At 47.9% G+C, this 19,279-nt stretch overlaps 1 protein-coding gene across 1 annotated transcript in view; it reads left to right on the forward strand.

Annotated features, from left to right (window-relative positions):
- Nucleotides 1-19,279, forward strand: part of CACYBP (calcyclin binding protein) — a 57,936-nt gene that overhangs the window by 3,538 nt on the left and 35,119 nt on the right. The window contains exons 2-3 of the mRNA XM_030206302.1: nucleotides 8,574-8,793; nucleotides 9,289-9,385. Of these exons, the coding sequence (XP_030062162.1) occupies nucleotides 8,574-8,793; nucleotides 9,289-9,385 (317 nt within the window). The remainder of the gene's footprint in view (nucleotides 1-8,573; nucleotides 8,794-9,288; nucleotides 9,386-19,279) is intronic.

Below are 19,279 nucleotides of genomic sequence, written 5' to 3' on the forward strand. Positions count from 1 at the left end.
GCACCCTTGGATTTATCCCATCGGACCCCGTCGCTTTGTCTACTTTGTGTGTGTGTGTGTGTCTCTCTCTCTCTCTTGTTACCCCCCCCCCCCACTAGCCTTCACTGAATACACTCCATGAATTAAGTGCAAAAAAAAAAAAATCAAAATAATGCAATAGTATTCAGGAAATATATACAAGCTCTCTAGTCCATCATCTGTTCCAGTGAACAGTTAAAAACAAAACAATAACAACAAAAAAAACCCCCAGTTTGGCACTAAAGAAACTCTGAAATTCAAATCCTAACATTAGCCATTGTAGGTAGGCATGATATCAACATCAGCTCTGAAATCTATTTAGGAATGATTTTAGGCATATAATTATCGTTTGGGGTTTTTTTTTTTTTTTACAAAGAAAGCAATTTTTAGTGATAGCACCCTGCCAGACACAGTCTTCACCCTGTCTCGTTCCCCTTACCCCTGGCCTGGTCAGTGGGACATTTGAGCTTCAGGGTTGTGAGGGCCCCTCGGGTGGGCTTCAGGGGTACACCTGGTGGTGCCAGGTTCCTCCCCGATATCAGTGGTGCTGTGCTCCCTAGTCTCAAGGTATATAGAAATCTCCTGCCTTGTTTGAAAAAAAAAAAAACCAACATTTCAGGCCAAGCATTTAATATTGGTTAGCATATCCTTTATTGCATATCAACAGTGTGATGCAAGAACTCTTATTTACACTGACAAGTTTATCCAAAACTTTATCCAATAACACCAATGCATTCGCCTATATTGTTCAAAGAGGGGAGCCCTGAGACTCTCCACACCTAGATGGTCAAGATGGAGTAAGCATATTGTTCATTTTGACACAATAGGATCTATGGGTAAAAAAACCCTTTAACCAATTTAGAATGAATCCTGTAGTCCCAATTTCCTCCAATAAATATAACAGAACTTTGTGATCAACAACATCAAATGCTGATGCTAAATCAAACTGAATCAACAGAACTTGATAGCCTCCTGCTAGCCAGACTTTCATCTCTGAAACTAAAGTTCTTTGTAAAACCTGATTTAGTCATACAGTATCTCGTGAGCATCAAGATCTCATAAGCGGCTGAGTGACAACAGAGTAGAGGAGTAGCCTAGTGGTTAGTGCAGTGGATTTTGATCCTGGGGAACTGAGTTCAATTCCCACTGCAGCTCCTTGTGACTCTGGGCAAGTCACTTAACCCTCCATTGCCCCTGGTACAAAATAAGTACCTGAATATACTGTGTAAATCACTTTGAATGTAGTTGCAAAACCCACAGAAAGGCAGTATATCATGTCCCATTTCCCTTCTCTTGTAAGATCATAGAGGGTTAGGTGTCTGTGGGATCTGAACTACTAGAGCTACTTATCCACTCTAAACAGGCTTTATCTCTCGAGGCATTGTAGTAGGGAATTCACCATATTGAATAGGTTTTCAGCTTAATAAAAAAAAAATAGGGTATAGATTTTAGTGTTGTTAGGTGGTAGTTTAGTTGAGAGGTGACAGCTACTCGAGTTATTATTAAAGTGGATTTGCTTATAGATAATAGAATTCTAGTTGTGTTGATCTTGAAGGAAATGGAAAGCAAAGTAATCTATTAAAGGGCCAATAAAAAGGATGCTTTTTTTTTTCACTGCACCATGCTTTTCTTCAAATGGTACTGTAGTATTATGAGAGAGGAAGGTTTTATTCTAAAGCAGAAATATTGTGGGAGGTTTTCATAGGTCCACTCTGAGATGGATCATGGTTTGTTTATACAAGTAAGAAGTGGTTTGTTGGCTTGAAGTAGCTCAAATGGAATGTCCTTTTTGTGCCTTAGAACATATCTGTTCCTTCTCCCTTTGCTTCTTGGCTGAAACTCTGATCTTTTATGGTCCATCCATCATTCAGATGGAGAGGTAGTATAGCCCTTAGGCTAAAACGTTAGTCATCACCCCCCCCCCCCCCCCCCCCAAAACCACACTAGAGGTTTGTGGCCTAGGTATTCTTTGATTGGTTGCACGTTAAATCTCATATTGGCAAACAGTAGCACCAAGCATGCTAAATAGTGTCATGTGATGAAATAATGTGTCAAAACTAAGGCTGCATATTTAACACGTTAATGGGTTAACAATTTAACTTCCGTTTCTCCCCCTCCTATAGTCTGACATCCTCCTTCCAGCATTTCCCTGTACTCCTGCAGTGCCCCCTCCCCCTATGGTTCACTTCTCTCTCTTTTCCTCTTGGCAGCCACCAGCAGTTAATGTTGACTGAGGTGGCAGCAGCAACATCTGGAATTGCTTCAAAGTACAACTGCATTACATCTAACAATTGTTCCATATCATCAAGCTGATCAATCCATAGACTGGTGGGTTGTGTCCATCTACCAGCAGGTGGAGATAGAGAGCAAACTTTTGCCTCCCTATATGTGGTCATGTGCTGCCGGAAACTCCCCAGTATGTTCTCTATCTCAGCAGGTGGTGGTCACACACAGCAGCAGCAGCTCTGGCTAGGCCTCCAAGCCTAATTTTTAGGTTTTGTTGAGTGCCTGGGGTTGAGGGCTCTTTTGAGCAAGTGCAAACCTGGTGGTGCCAGGTCCCTCCTTTTCTCCCCCCTCCCGCTGGCTCCGTTAAAAAAAAAAAAAAAAAAAAAAAAAAAAAAATTTTAAACGTCTTTAAAGGCGTTTATTTCGACGTTTATTTAAGCGTCTATTGCAGCTACTCACTGGGACACCAGGTCGTTACAACTCGGAGCGGACAGCAGGTAATTTTACCTTTTTATAGCGGGCGGGGGTTCCCCGATTCTTCTCCTCGTGGCACATGGCGTCGGAGGGCGAGGGCGCAAAGGGTCGCTCCCCGGGTCGCTTGAGCGCTTCTAGAGGGGATGCGGGGGTCTTAAAGCCTGGTTCGCCCTTGTTGGGTGGCAGTTTCGTGACCGATGAATGTCCCGGTCCTTCCTCCGGCGTGGCGGTTTTTCCCGCCATAAACGCCCATCCCCCGCTCCTCGCCTCCGCCATTTTGGCCGGCCACGCGGCTCGGACGGCTTCTTCTTGGGCCGCCCTTGAGGTTGGAGACATTAATGCCATGAACGCCCTTAATTTGGGCGACGGCACAGAAGCGGCTAAAGTTAAGAGCCGTTCTTCCCGCGCGGCTCCTTCGCGGAGTTTCGCGCCGGACGCCATTTTGGATGCGCAGCAGGCCTCTCCCCCGCTGTTGCGAGCGCCGGTTGAGAGTGCGCCTAGGGCTGTTGCCCAGGCTGCGGAAGTACACAGTCTGGGGGGTTTCTCCCCCGAGTTTGTTTTGCTGCTGCATCAGGCCTTCCTCATGCACAACGCTGCCCCCGCTCCCTCGTCTGGTAAAGAGGTTGAGGTTCCCAGAGGTAAACGCCCTCGGGTTGATTCCCAGGCCTTGGAGGAATTTGTCTCCTCCGATGTAGATGAGGGCAGCGTGTCTGAGGTCTCCCAACGGTCCTTTGCGGATTCCTTGGAGGAGACGGATCCCCGCTCGGATGGAGCGGATGACCCCTCTGCAGCGCGGCTTTTTCGCCCAGAGGATTTGCCCAACCTGTTGTTACAGGCCATGGACACTTTGAAGATTTCCTCTCCGGAGGACGTCTCTCCCTCAGCCCCTGTTGGCTCTGCCATTATGCTGGGGACGAAGCGCCCGCCTAGAACCTTCCACGTGCATGATGCCATGCACACCTTAATTTCGGCTCAATGGGATGTCCCAGAAGCGAGCCTTAAAGTGGCTAGGGCTATGTCCCGCCTCTATCCTTTGGCTGTGAGTGAACGTGAGGCCTATCTGTGGCCTACCGTGGATTCTTTAATCACTGCGGTGACTAAGAAAACGGCATTGCCGGTGGAAGGTGGCACGGCCCTAAAGGACGCCCAAGACAGGAGATTGGAGGCGGCCTTAAGGTCGTCCTTTGAGGCGGCTGCTTTAAGTTTGCAGGCCTCAGTTTGCGGCTCCTATGTGGCCAGGGCGTGCCTGACTATGGTGCAGCGGGCTTCCCCCTCGGATCATTCCTTGAGGGATGATTGGCCAGCCCTGGAATCGGGCTTAGCCTATGTGGCAGACTTGCTGTATGATGTCTTGAGAGCCTCAGCTAAAGGCATGGCTCAGACAATCTCTGCGCGGCGGTGGCTTTGGCTGAAACATTGGTCTGCTGACCACGCCTCTAAATCCCGCCTGGCTAGGTTGCCTTTTAAAGGCAAGCTGCTCTTTGGGGTCGAGCTGGACAAAATCGTGACCGATCTCGGCACATCTAAGGGCGAGAAGTTACCAGAGGTCAGGGCTCGGGCTAGTGCTCGTCCCGGTACCTCCAGAGGACGGTTTCAGGAAGCCCGTCGGTACCGCCCGGGCAGGTCGGGTTCTTCTGCCCCCTCTTCCTTTAAGAGGCATTTCTCCCCCAAGCAGCGTTCCTTTCGCAGAGACCGCCGTCCCGGAGGTGCTCCCTCCGGTCCTCCCCCAGGGTCTCGTACCCAATGACGGGGTCTTGGTCCACGCCCCAGTGCAGATTGGAGGACGGCTGTCCTCGTTTCTGGGCGAGTGGACCACAATAACTTCAGACGCTTGGGTGCTGGAAGTCATCAGAGACGGCTACAAGCTAGAGTTCTGCCGACCCTTAAGAGACGGGTTTGTACTCTCTCCCTGCAAGTCTCCGGTCAAAGCTGTGGCAGTGCAGCAGACTTTGGACAATCTGATCCGCCTGGGTGCGGTCGTTCCGGTGCCAGAAAGTCAGCTTGGCAAGGGGCGTTACTCCATTTACTTTGTGGTACCAAAGAAAGGAGGTTCTGTCCGGCCTATCCTCGACCTCAAAGGGGTCAATCGGGCCTTGAAAGTGCGGCACTTTCGCATGGAGACTCTCCGCTCTGTTATAGCGGCAGTGAAGGCAGGGGAGTACCTGGCTTCCTTGGACATCAAGGAAGCGTACCTGCATATTCCCATCTGGCCTCCTCATCAACGCTTTCTGCGTTTTGCAGTCCTGGGCCGACACTTCCAGTTCAGAGCCCTCCCGTTCGGGTTGGCTACTGCTCCGCGGACCTTTTCCAAAGTAATGGTGGTCATAGCGGCCTTCCTGCGAAAGGAAGGAGTACAAGTCCATCCTTATCTGGACGACTGGTTGATCCGAGCCCCCTCTTATGCAGAGTGCGGCAAAGCTGTGGACCGGGTAGTTGCTCTTTTGAGCTCCCTGGGATGGATCATCAACTGGGAGACGAGCCAGCTGCGCCCGACTCAGTCCCTGGAGTATCTGGGAGTTCGATTCGACACCCAAGTGGGCAGAGTGTTCCTGCCAGACAATCGGATTGTCAAACTTCAGGCTCAGGTGGACCAGTTCCTGGTAGACTCTCCTCTTCGGGCTTGGGACTATGTGCAGCTGTTGGGCTCTATGACGGCCACGATGGAAGTAGTGCCCTGGGCCAGGGCTCATATGAGACCACTACAACACTCTCTGCTGCAGCGCTGGACTCCGATGTCGGAGGATTATGCGGTGCGTCTTCCCTTGGATCCAGCAGTGCGCAAGGCGCTGAGCTGGTGGATGCAGGCAGACAAGTTGTCTGCGGGAATGCCTCTGGTGACCCCAGAGTGGATTGTCGTCACGACGGACGCCTCATTGTCGGGCTGGGGAGCCCACTGCTTGGGAAGGACAGCGCAGGGGCTCTGGTCTCCTGCAGAGGCGAAGTGGTCTATCAACCTCCTGGAACTCAGAGCCATTCGGTTGGCGCTTTTGGAGTTCATCCCGGTACTGGTGCTGAAGCCTGTACGGGTACTGTCGGACAATGCCACGGCTGTGGCCTATGTCAACCGCCAGGGAGGTACCAAGAGCGCCCCTCTAGCCAAGGAGGCTATGAATCTTTGCCAGTGGGCGGAAGCGAACCTGGAGCAGCTTTCAGCGGCCCACATTGCCGGAGTCATGAATGTCAAGGCGGACTTTCTCAGTCGCCATACCTGGGAGCCCGGAGAGTGGCAGCTATCTGCTCAGGCGTTCTTGGACATCACGAAGCGCTGGGGCCAGCCGAGCCTAGATCTGATGGCGTCATCGGCCAATTGCCAAGTGCCGCGCTTCTTCAGCAGAGGACGGGACCCTCGATCCCTGGGAGTAGATGCTCTTCTCCAACAATGGCCGACACAAGAGCTTCTCTATGTGTTCCCACCCTGGCCCATGTTGGGCAGGGTCCTAGACCGGGTGGCAAGACATCCCGGCAGGATAATCCGGGTGGGTCCGGATTGGCCCAGACGTCCCTGGTATGCGGACTTGATCAGGCTCTCAATCGACGATCCTCTGCGGCTGCCAGGGGAGCAGGGCCTGTTACATCAGGGTCCCGTGGTGATGGAGGATCCCTCCCCCTTTGGTCTTACGGCCTGGCTATTGAGCGGCAGCGTCTGAGGAAGAAGGGCTTCTCAGACAAGGTCATCGCCACTATGCTGAGAGCGAGGAAACGCTCTACTTCTACTGCTTACGCCAGGGTTTGGCGTATCTTTGCAGCGTGGTGTGAAGCAGGCTCACTTTCTCCCTTCACTGCTCCAATTTCTTCAGTGTTGGCGTTCCTGCAAGAAGGTCTGGACAAAGGCCTGTCGCTCAGTTCCCTTAAGGTCCAGGTAGCGGCTCTGGCTTGCTTCAGGGGCCGCCTGAAGGGTGCTTCCCTGGCTTCCCAGCCAGATGTGGTGCGCTTTCTCAAGGGAGTTAATCACCTGCGCCCTCCTCTGCACTCAGTGGTGCCTGCGTGGAATCTCAACTTGGTGCTAAGAGCATTGCAGAAGCCGCCGTTTGAACCCTTGTCGAGGGCATCTCTGAAAGACCTGACGTTGAAAGCAGTCTTTTTGGTGGCTATCACTTCAGCCAGAAGAGTTTCCGAGCTCCAGGCGCTCTCATGTCGAGAGCCTTTTCTGCAGTTCACTGAGGCAGGAGTGACTATTCGCACAGTGCCTTCCTTTCTGCCCAAGATTGTTTCTCGCTTCCATGTGAATCAGCAGCTCTGTCTCCCTTCCTTTCGTAGGGAGGACTACCCAGAGGAGTACTCTGCTCTTAAATATCTGGATGTGAGACGAGTCATCATCAGATACTTGGAAGTGACCAATGATTTCCGGAAATCGGATCATCTGTTTGTCCTGTTTGCAGGTCCTCGTAGGGGTCTGCAGGCTGCTAAGCCTACAGTGGCAAGATGGGTCAAGGAAGCCATTGCAGCGGCTTATGTGGCCGCAGGGAAGGTGCCGCCTATCCAGCTGAAGGCTCACTCCACAAGAGCTCAGGCGGCCTCGATGGCAGAGGCCGGTTCCGTCTCCTTGGAAGAGATATGCAAGGCGGCAACTTGGGCTTCGGCCCATACATTCTCCAAGCATTACCGCTTGACTGTGGCTGCTCGGGCGGAGGCCCGGTTTGGAGCTTCAGTGTTGCGGTCAGGGATTTCTATGTCCCGCCCTGGGTGAGTACTGCTTCGGTACATCCCACCAGTCTATGGATTGATCAGCTTGATGATATGGAAGGTAAAATTATGTATAATCATACCTGATAATTTTCTTTCCATTAATCATAGCTGATCAATCCATAGCCCCTCCCAGATATCTGTATTGTTTTATTCTGGTTGCATTTCAGGTTCAAGTTTACTCTTCAGTTACTTCAGAAAGACTTCGTGTTCAAGTTTTTTCACTTGGATTCTTCAAGAGTTAAGACGAGTTTGTGTTACAGTGAGCTGCTGCATTCCTCTCCCCTCCGTTTTACGGGGCTGGATTGAGACTTATAATTCTGCCGGCACTCCCTCCCGCTTCGTGCGGCTGTAGGGCAGTTTTGTACCCCTCCCGCTTCGGCGGTGTTCGGGTCAGTCAGCTCCTCCCGCGGTTGCGGTTGCAGGATAAGCCAGATCCCCCCGCATCGGCGGGTGTGGTGTCCCTCCCCCGCTCCGCGGGGATGAGCTGGACGGATTCCCCTCCCCCACTTGTGTGGGGATGAGCTGGGTTAATTCCCCTCCCCCGTTTCGGCGGTGGTGAGCTGGGCAGAGTGTCCCTTCGTGGGTGTAATTCTCTAAGTGCTGAGTCCTGCGGATGGAGCTTTGATATCGACATACTGAGGAGTTTCCGGCAGCACATGACCACATATAGGGAGGCAAAAGTTTGCTCTCTATCTCCACCTGCTGGTAGATGGACACAACCCACCAGTCTATGGATTGATCAGCTATGATTAATGGAAAGAAAATTATCAGGTATGATTATACATAATTTTACCTTCTGGTCCTACAGGTAAACCTAGAAGTGAGCTGGACACTTGAATACAACCCCCCTGCTTTATGCTTAGATTCTCCCCTTTTTGGAGGAAAGCATCTTGGTTTATATTCGAGTATATGTGGTAAACAGACAAAAGACCTGATGTGTTTAAAACAGTTTTTCTCATATTTTGACACTAGGGAGGGAAAATTCTTGGTAGAAAACCTCGTAGGAGGTAACTTGTTAAATGTTAGCATGCTCTGATTCATTAATAACTGATCCCCATAGTGGACAGGGGGAAGGGGGAATGGGATTTGGTCATGTCTTGACTCTTTTCTGTGGATGAGGGTTCTTGTGATTCTTTTTTCTTGGTTTAAATGTGCATTCTTTATTCCAGCTTCAGAAAGACCTGGAAGAGGTCAAGCAACTGCTGGAACAAGCGACCAGGAAACGAGTTTGTGATGCTCTGATGGTAGAGCAGCGCAAGCTGGAGACAGAAATTGCCAACAAGGAGGCACAGCAGAGGCGGACAGCAGAAGAGTCCACAGAATTATCAAAACCAGCCACAATTGTTACACCTGTCGCCACTGGTTACACAGTAAAAATTAACAATTATGGTACCAGTACTTCTTTTGTATCTTCTAAATAGCTCTCCAGTACAAATAATAGTGGTGGTGCACCACAGAGGTATTCAGTCAGGCTTCTGCTGAAGGAGTCTTTTAAACCAAGATTCACCACTTACCTGTTGAGCCATTGAACTGTCATTTTTGTACCCCTCCCCCCACCATGCAGCTGGTATGGCACAGTGAGTGTCTTGCCTCAAAGCTCTGTTTGTTTATTTTTTTATTTATTGCATTTGTATCCCACATTTTCCCACCTCTTTGCAGGCTCAATGTGGCTTACAATACATCATGGATAGTGGAAATGAGGAGAGGTTAAATATTTGGAGTTACAGAAGGGTTTGGGTTGAATGGTAATGGAATACATAAAAGTAAGAAACATATAAGGCATTAATTTACATTCATGGTGTAAGTGGGAGTATCGTTTATAAGGGATGTAATAGGTTTTAATTACTTAGAAAGTGTTAATTTCTTCTAATCTTTTGTCTTCAGGATGGGATCAGTCTGACAAGTTTGTGAAAATTTACATCACTGTAAATGGGGTTCACCAGATCCCTGCAGAGAATACTCAGGTCTCCTTTACAGAGAGGTGGGTAGTAACAATTACTATTAATGCGAACCGGGGAAAGACCAATTTTCTTCCCTGCTCTGCTACACTGCTTCAATAGAAAAAAAATGCAAACAGGCTTGTAAAAAGGCATTAAGCTTAAGCTGGTGCAGTGTAGTAAAATCAATCTAAATCTTATTTCTGTGAAATGATTTGTATTTCATACATTTTATGTGTAATGTAGCTTGCCTCCCTTATAGATAACCAGCCCCACTTGCCTTGATCACAGCAAGTAGTAAATAGGTTAAAAAGCACATTGCTCAGATTTGATCACTTGTAGATGAGTGTTAAAATGTAAGAGATACTGTGTTAGAAACATTTCTCTGCCAGAAAATGTAAGGTGTAACTTTTATGTCATTTTATATGCCGCCTTTCAGTGGGCACAACCAAAGTGGTTTACATATATTATAGTCAGGTGTTTTCTCTGTTCCTAGTGGGCTCACAAGAGCACAAGGAGCTGCAGCGGAATTTTGAACTGGGCTCACTTGTTTGTTAGCCTGCTGCTCTAACCATTAAGCTGCTTCTCCACATTCTGATGTGGTACAGTAATATGGGGAGGACAGTGATGTACTTATGTCAGCATATATGTAATATATACGCAGTTCTTTGTATATTGTGAATGTTAAACTTTCACATATCCTTACCTGAGGATCACAAAAGAAACTTGTTCTTTTTAAGGTATCGCTGGATATTCTTTTGTGTGAGTCCGTTGGTGTATTTATTTTAAAATTTTTTTAAAGCTAATACAGATTTTTAGCTGTTGGGTTTGGGGGAGGGGGGAAGAGAGGGAAATCACTAATATTATCACAAAGGTCATAGGCATGTTTTGCCCTTAGGCAAAATTAATTATATAAAGTTAATTGAAATTTCATTATATATAAACAATAAAATATTTAGGATATTAATATTTAACATCCCTAGTTGTGCACTAGTGTTGCCAGATTGTGGATGAATGTGAAAGTTTATTCCAAACATATTGCTGATCTGCATTATTTTATTTAACTGCAACCTAACTGTCCCCATGACGTATCCTGGGGGTAAAACGTGGCCAAACTGGGTTTTTAATAGTAATTTTAGTGTACTTTGTGCTAATACTAGTGATTTTTCACATTAGCTTTAAGCCTCTGCGGGCCTGATGTGCAAAGCTTACTGTGGTTGCAACATTTGCTTTAGACCGGAATGGCGCTGGTCTCAAGCAAACATTATTTAGCGTGTAATGAACAAAGGGGTCCAGTGTGGCTTTAACAGCTTGCCATAGCTACAGAGAATCCAATGCAAATGGTATTAAGATGTCCTTACTATTATAACGAGTGAGCATTGCTCATTAGTATTATAATGAGCGATCATTCTGTGCAACGTTTCTGGCAGGTCAGGAGTTGCCTTGTGTGAGGGCAACTCTACCCTTTTCCCACCAGCAGCAGCACAAATAGGCTGCTTTTTATTCTGTCTGGTTTGGGATCCTAAGAGCCACAAGATTTTGAGTAGCCTAGTGGTTAGTACAGTGGACTTTGATCCTGGGGAACTGAGTTCGATTCCCACTGCAGCTCCTTGTGACTCGGGGCAAGTCACTTAACCCTCCATTGCCCCTGGTACAAAAAATAAGTACCTAAATATACTATGTAAACCGCTTTGAATGTAGTTGCAAAAACCACAGAAAGGTGGTATATCAAGTCCCATTTCCCTTCCCCAGTTTAATAAGCTTTGGTCTGTTACAAGTCCTTTTTTTCGAACACTCCTTTGAAATGAGTCCGTCCTTTTCTTTGAATCCTCATTGTACCCTGGAAGCTAAAATGGAGAGTGCCGACATCAAAGAAATACAGATACGGGTAGAGTCCGATCCCAGTATTCTGCAGACCCCAGACAGGAGGGTCTGATCCTGGGATCATGGAAACATGATGTGTCCTGTAGGCAAAGAGAACCCTGTATTTGGCAATCACAGCCTGGATCAGGGCCTGGCAGAGTGTGCAGTAGCGAGACAGTATGATTCCTGGGCATGTGCAGAATGTTGATTTCTACCAAGCAACTGTTCTGGGTATGTGCTAGGTGCTTTCCTTACGAGCTGCTGCTGAAATTCTGTGCGTATCATTTTATATACGATTCCCTTTCAGCATCGGTTGCTGTTTAGGAATTGGTAAGTTCAACAATGACTGATCATCGAAGCCTGTGTACTTCAACTTTAGCAGTTGTCCATTCATGATATGATGTGAGTTTCTCTAGACAGACAAGGGGCTTTTGTTAGTATGATAGATCTTGACTGGTCTCTTGTTACTTTGGTAGCACTTCTTTCTTGGACTAATCTAATAAAGGCTTTTGTTGACCACCTATTCCAAAAGGTCCTAAGCAATGTGTAAAAAGTCTGACAAAATTGAATGTAAGTAAACTTTCTAAAAAAAAAAAAAATCTTCAGTTAAGATTAATCATTAATGATAATTTGGATACTAAGATTAATCATTAAACTAATAATTTGGATGCTAACCTTTTAACAAAAGCTGGTAAAATTATCCAGTGCCATTGGTTAACCCATTAGTGCCCAATGTTCTCTATGGCTTATGGGAATATTGGGCACTAATGGGTTAAGTCTGTCATTGTCTTAGTACACCACCAATAAAAACTACTTATAAGATATTGTGTACTACTCTTTGGTGGTGGAGAGAGGGGCAGAGTCCGGTTTAAGCATCGTTGTTTTTGGTTTTGACCAAAATCAGGGGATGAATTCATCTGCAGATTTGGTGTTGGCTGAAATCAAGGTGCTTGTTGAGCTCTACATCTTTGTATGTACCTTGCCTTAGCTGGTGTGGATTTCTCCAGTGAACATTTTTAGAAATTTATACCTTTCTCCCAACATTTCATAGGCACAGTACCTCCAAAATGTCATGTCCTTCTTCTGTTCCTCTGTATTCCCTGAAAGTATATAATGCTGTCCTTGAAAATAGCCATACAGATCGTGGCATCCAATTTTATGCTTTTCCTAGTCAACTTCAAATGAAGATCTGTCCCCATCAATTAAGAACTATCCTTTGAGCTTCTCCCATTTCTTGAAGATCAATGAACTATTCCCAGAAGAGAAGCCCTATGGAACATAATAGGAGTTAAGTTGACTCCCGAGTGGCTCATAAGCACTATCTTATTAGACTTCCAGACCTTAAGCGTGAGTCTTGTATGTGTATTGATGATGCAAACAACCTTTTTTGGTAACGAGACCATATTAATTTAGTTGTTCCCCTCAGGTGCTGCCAAGTCAACTGCTAACTGAGATTTTACTGGGTCTCTGTGCCACTTGTTAATGGCCATCAATTGAGCCACTGCATAATATTTTAAAAATCTGGGATTGCCAAATCTCCTTTGTTTAGTCTGGTACAAAATGTCCACCCTGGGTGGCCAGCATTACCAAATATACTTAGATTTTCCTCTAGATTTTTTCTAAACATTACTTCTGGAAGTTGAATTGGAAGGGTTTGGAAGAAATACAGAGGGAGGGTCATCATTTTAATGCTTGCTGTTCTCCCTAACCATGACGATTGAGCCTAGCCCATTGTTCGAGCTCCTTATCCAGTTTCTCCTTCAAAGGTTTGTAGCTCATATTATTAATGAAGGATGTACCACTATTCTTGCTTCTAGCTATTAATACCTCTTATTTAACCACTCTGTTTTTGGCTAATATATAGTGATGTGAAAAATTCTTCCCCCCCCCCCCCCCCCCCCCAACATTTCCCCTATTACATGTGTGTTACACTAGATGGTTTTTGATATTTTAAACACAATTTAAATTATTAAAGGAACTGGAATAAACATGTAACAGATATTTTATTTTACATCGTTCCTTTACATAAATGAAGCAGTAGTTATCCAACACCCATATCACCCATGTGAAAAGTAACTGTGCATTAGTTATTCAGCCTGTTTCTATAACAGTGCTGCCAAGATCAAAGGATATTCCAGAAGTCATGAGAAAAAAAAATGAAGTGTATCAATCTGGAAAGAGTTACAAAACCATTTCAAAGCTCTGAGACTCCAGCAAACCACAGTTAGCTATGATCTCAAAATGGAGATTACTTGAAACAGTGCTTCCCAGGAGTGGCCAGCTTACCAAACTTACTCCATGGGCACAGCGACAATTCAGCTGGTAAATCACAAAACTTCACAGAAAAACATCTAAAGAACTTCAGGTCTTTCTAGCCTCGGCTAAGGTCAATGTTCATGATCCTACAATAGGAGCAAGTGGGCAATAATGGGATACATGGGAAAGCAGCAAGCTGGAAATCAGTTATCGAAGAGTAACATTTCATGAAGTGCTTATATACCGTGTTAGCCTACTAAAGTTCAACATGGTTTACAGCAAAAGAAGCCAGGCCATTCCCAGGAAAGTAATGTTGAATTAAATTATCCCACAAAGCATACTTATTAGTTAAATACAAATTGCTCATCTCACACTTGTGAATACACCTGGGTGATTCCCCCCCCCCCCCCCCCAGCTTTTTAGAATAATTTATGTAATGTCAAAATGTAATATACTTATTGACTGTAAAGCTCAATAGCCTGCCATATTTCAGTTCTCACACTAACAGCATGAGTGTTATGTGGGTGGCCTCCCTACCTCAATACCCTTAATATTTATACACGTTATCCTAGCAGCCAAGGGCTTGGTGGAAAAGGCAAACAAGTGATAAAGGACATGTGTTGTATTGTGCTTATACCCAATGGGAAAAAGTCAGAATACCCACCATTGATTTTCATACTTTAGGATTCTGTACCTTGCTGTTATTTAGGCACAAACACCATATACTCCTTAACATAAAAATCTAGTGAACTTGGTGAAAAGCTCTTTGTACATCAGTAGTTAAGAGGGATCGCCATGTGTCCTGTGCTCCTGACAAGTTTAGTATGTTTCTGACCTGAGTACCAGGCATAAATCCGGCCTTGTGGCCATACACTAAGCTCCAGATAACCTTATTTGATCTAATTGCCAGAATCTTCTCAACCTAGATGCAGAAGTACTAGTGTAGTGTTATGGGTTGAAATGAACCGCATAACCTAGTAACCTAGTAGATGACGGCAGAGAAAGACCTGTACGGTCCATCCAGTCTGCCCAACAAGATAAACTCGTATGTGCTACTTTGTGTATACCTGACATTGATTTGTATCTGCCATTTTCAGGGCACAGACCGTAGAAGTCTGCCCACCACCAGCCCCGCCTCCTACCACCAGCTCTGCCACCCAATCTCCGCTAAGCTTCTGAGGATCCATTTCTTCTGAACATAATTCCTTTATGTTTATCCCACATATTACTGGTCTTTGCCCCCTGAATTACTTCCTTGAAGAGCACCTGCAATGGACCAACCAACAGTTCTCCAAATGTTTTTGTAAAATGTTTCTGAAATAATCCTAGTAACAAATCTATTTTAAGTGCTCTAATGCCCCTCCCCCACCTCCCATTCCACCATGATTACCCTTTCCAACCCTTCTGCTTTCTTCCCAGAAGAGAGCATCCAGGGGGAAACTATCTCATCTCTATAGCCTCTTCTTCTGAATCTTGCCATATACAATTCTTTATAAAATCCCAGAAAAGTCTAATACTCGTCATTAATCCTCCTAATGGAAACCCTTGTATTTGTTGTTAGCCTTTGTTTCTTCTGGTTGAAAAAACCCTACTTGCCTTGTCTTCTGTTTTTCCTTTCAGCATTTGGACATTGATTTCTTCTACTCCATAGCCTCTAGTTTACCCCTCTTCTATCAAATGAATCTGCAGCTGGCTAGGTGGTGGTTTGTCTTCATCCTCCAACTTGTTTAATAGTATGATGCAGGTTATCTTATCTCCTATGCCTTCTCTTTTCTTTGTCATTGTCTCCCACATTATTTTTATTTATTTTTTATTTTTGTTACATTTGTACCCCGCGCTTTCCCACTCATGGCAGGCTCTATGCGGCGGGCAATGGAGGGTTAAGTGACTTGCCCAGAGTCACAAGGAGCTGCCTGTGCCGGGAATCGAACTCAGTTCCTCAGTTCCCCAGGACCAAAGTCCACCACCCTAACCACTAGGCCACTCCTCCACATTAACAACCTAACCAGATCACTGCCTTAACTCCATTCAAAACTGTAGCCAATAATTATTCCCTCAGTGATACATACACTTAAATTTCTCCTTAAGCAATTTTACTATCATTGATCTTCCAGCATCTCCTTCTATAGTACAGTTCATCCTGACAGACTTCAGCAGAACTGCAGCATGATCCAATCAAATGATTGTTATTATGTAAAGTGTGGTAACCAGACTCTGATCCAGTAAAAATCAATTCCATATCATCATGCTGATCAATCCATAGACTGGTGGGTTGTGTCCATCTACCAGCAGGTGGAGATAGAGAGCAATCCTTTTGCCTCCCTATATGTGGTCATGTGCTGCCGGAAACTCCTCAATATGTTCTCTATCTCAGCAGGTGGTGGTCACACACAGCAGCAGCTCTGGCTAGGTCTCCAAGCCTAATCCTTAGGTTTTGTTGAGTACCTGGGGTTGAGGGCTCTTCTTGAGCAAGTGCAAACCTGGTGGTGCCAGGTCCCCCTTTTCTCCCCCCTCCCGCTGGCTCCGTTAAAAAAAGAAAAACAAAATTTTGAACGTCCTTTAAGGGCGTTTATTTCAACGTTTATATCAGCGTTTATTGCAGCTGCTGACTGGGACACCAGTTCGTTACAGGTCGGAGCGAGAAGCAGGTAATTTTTACCTTTTGTAGCGGGCAGGGGGTTCCCCAATCGGTCTCCACGTGGCCTATGGCGTCGGAGGGCGAGGGCGCGAAGAATCGCTCCCTGGACCGCGTGTGCGCGTCTAGCGGGGGTTTCAAAGCCTGAATTGCCTTTTTTGGGCGTCAGTTTGGAGGCCGGTCTGTGTCCCGGTTCTTCCTCCGGTGTGGCGGTTTTTCCTGCCATAAACGCCCATCCCCCGTTGCTCGCGCCCCCCCCCCCCCCCCCGGCCACTCTGCTCAGATGGCTTCTTCTTGGGCCGCCCTCTAGTTGGGAGACGTTAATGCTATGGTCGCCCTTGATTCGGGCGACGGCAAGAAAGTGGCCAAAGTTAAGCGCCATTTTTCCCACACTGCTCCTTTGCGGAGTTTCGCGCCGGACGCCATTTTGGATGCGCAGCATGTTTCTCCCCCGCTCTTGCGAGCGCCGGTTGAGGGTGCGTCTAGGGCCGTGGCCCAGGCTGCAGACGTGCACAGTCTGGGGGGTTTCTCCCCTGAGTTCATTTTGCTGCTGCATCAGGCTTTCCTTATGCAAAACGCTGCCCCTGCTCCCCTGTCCGATAAAGGGGTTGAGGCCTCCGGAAGCAAACACCCTCGGGTGGATTTCCAGGCCCTAGAGGACTCTGTCTCCTCTGATGTAGATGAGGGCAGCGTTTCTGAGTTCTCCCAACGGTCCTTTGGGGATTCCTTGGAGGAGACGGATTCCCGCTCGGATGGAGCGGATGACCCCTCTGCAGCGCAGATCTTTCGCTCAGAGGATTTGCCCAACCTGTTAGTGCAGGCCATGAGCATTTTGAAGATTTCCTCTCCAGAGGATGTCTCTCCCTCAGCCTCTGCTGGCTCTGCCATTATGCTGGGGACGAAGCGCCCGCCTAGAACCTTCCATGTGCATGAGGCCATGCACACCTTGATTTTGGCTCAATGGGATTTCCCATAAGCGAGCCTGAAAGTGGCTAGGGCTATGTCCCGCCTCTATCCTCTACCTGAAGGTGAACGGGAGGCCTTTCTTTGGCCTACCGTGGATTCTTTAATCACTGCGGTGACTAAGAAAATGGCGTTGCCGGTGGAAGGTGGCACGGCCCTAAAGGACGCCCAAGACAGAAGATTGGAGGCTGCTTTAAGGTCGTCCTTCGAGGCGGCTGCTTTAAGTTTGCAGGCCTCAGTTTGCGGCTCCTATGTGGCCAGGGTGTGCCTGACGATTGTGCAGCGGGCTTCCCCCTCGGATCCTTCCTTGAGGGCTGATTGGCCGGCCCTGGAATTGGGTTTGGCCTACTTGGCAGACTTGCTGTATGATGTCTTGAGAGCCTCGGCTAAAGGTATGGCTCAGACAGTCTCTGCACGGCGTTGGCTTTGGCTGAAGCATTGGTCTGCTGACCACGCCTCTAAGTCTCGCCTGGCTAAGTTGCCTTTTAAAGGCAAGCTGCTCTTTGGGGGTGAGCTGGACAAAATTGTGACCGATCTCGGCACGTCTAAGGGCAAGAGGTTACCGGAGGTCAGGGCTCGGGCCAGTGGTGCCCGCCCCGGTTCCTCCAAAGGACGGTTTCAGGAAGCCCGTCGGTATCGCCCGGGCAAGTCGGGCTCCTCTGCCCCCTCTTTCTTCAAGAGGAACTTCTCCCCCAAGCAGCATTCCTTTCGCGGAGACTGCCGTCCCGGAGGTGCGTCCTCCGGTCCTCCCCCAGGGTCTCATACCCAATGACGGTGCCATGGTCCATGGCCCAGAGCAGATTGGAGGACGCCTGTCCTCGTTTCTGGGCGAGTGGACCAGGATAACTTCAGACGCTTGGGTGCTGGAAGTCATCAGAGACGGCTACAAACTAGAGTTCTGCCGACCCTTAAGAGACGGGTTTGTGCACTCTCCCTGCAAGTCTCCAGTCAAAGCTGTGGCAGTGCAGCAGACTTTGGACAATCTGATCTGCCTGGGTGCGGTCGTTCCGGTGCCAGAAGATCAGCTTGGCAAGGGACGTTACTCCATTTACTTTGTGGTACCAAAGAAAGGAGGTTCTGTGTGGCCTATCCTCGACCTCAAAGGGGTCAATCGGGCCTTGAAAGTTCGGCACTTCCGAATGGAGACTCTCCGCTCTGTTATAGCAGCAGTGAAGGCAGGGGAGTTCCTGGCATCCTTGGACATCAAGGAAGCTTACTTGCATATTCCCATCTGGCCTCCATCAACGCTTTCTGCGTTTTGCAGTCCTGGACCGACACTTCCAGTCCAGAGCTCTCCCATTCGGGTTGGCTACTGCTCCACGGACCTTCTCCAAAGTAATGGTGGTCATCGCGGCCTTCCTACGAAAGGAAGGAATACAAGTCCATCCTTATCTGGACGACTGGTTGATCCGAGCCCCCTCTTATGCAGAGTGCGGCAGAGCTGTAGATTGGGTGATTGCTCTTTTGAGCTCCCTGGGGTGGATCATCAACTGGGAGAAAAGCCAGCTGCGCCCGACTCAGTCCCTGGAGTATCTGGGAGTTCGTTTCAACACCCAAGTGGGCAGAGTGTTTATGCCAGACAATCGGATTGTCAAGATTCAGGCTCAGGTGGACCAGTTCCTAGTAGCCTCTCCTCTTCGGGCTTGGGACTATGTGCAGCTGTTGGGCTCTATGACGGCCACGATGGAAGTAGTGCCCTGGGCCAGGGCTCATAAGAGACCATTACAACACTCTCTTCTGCAGCGCTGGACTCCAGTGTCTGAGGATTACGCTGTGCGCCTTCCCTTGGACCCAGTGGTGCGCAGGGCGCTGAGCTGGTGGCTGAGGACTGACAAGTTGTCCCCAGGAATGCCTCTTTTGACCCCGGAGTGGGTTGTCGTCACGACGGACGCCTCTTTGACGGGCTGGGGAGCCCACTGCTTGGGAAGGACAGCGCAGGGGCTCTGGTCTCCTGCAGAGGCAAAGTGGTCTATCAACCTCCTGGAACTCAGAGCCATTCGGTTGGCGCTTTTGGAGTTTCTCCCGGTACTGGCGTTGAAGCCAGTACGGGTCCTGTCGGACAATGCCACGCCTGTGGCCTATGTCAATCGCCAGGGAGGTACCAAGAGCGCCCCTCTAGCCAAGGAGGCCATGAATCTATGCCAGTGGGCGGAAGCGAACCTGGAACAGCTGTCGGCGGCCCACATTGCGGGAGTCATGAATGTCAAGGCGGACTTTCTCA

The sequence above is a fragment of the Microcaecilia unicolor genome, chromosome 6, assembly GCF_901765095.1.
Source record: "Microcaecilia unicolor chromosome 6, aMicUni1.1, whole genome shotgun sequence".
Taxonomy (NCBI): Eukaryota; Metazoa; Chordata; class Amphibia; order Gymnophiona; family Siphonopidae; genus Microcaecilia; species Microcaecilia unicolor.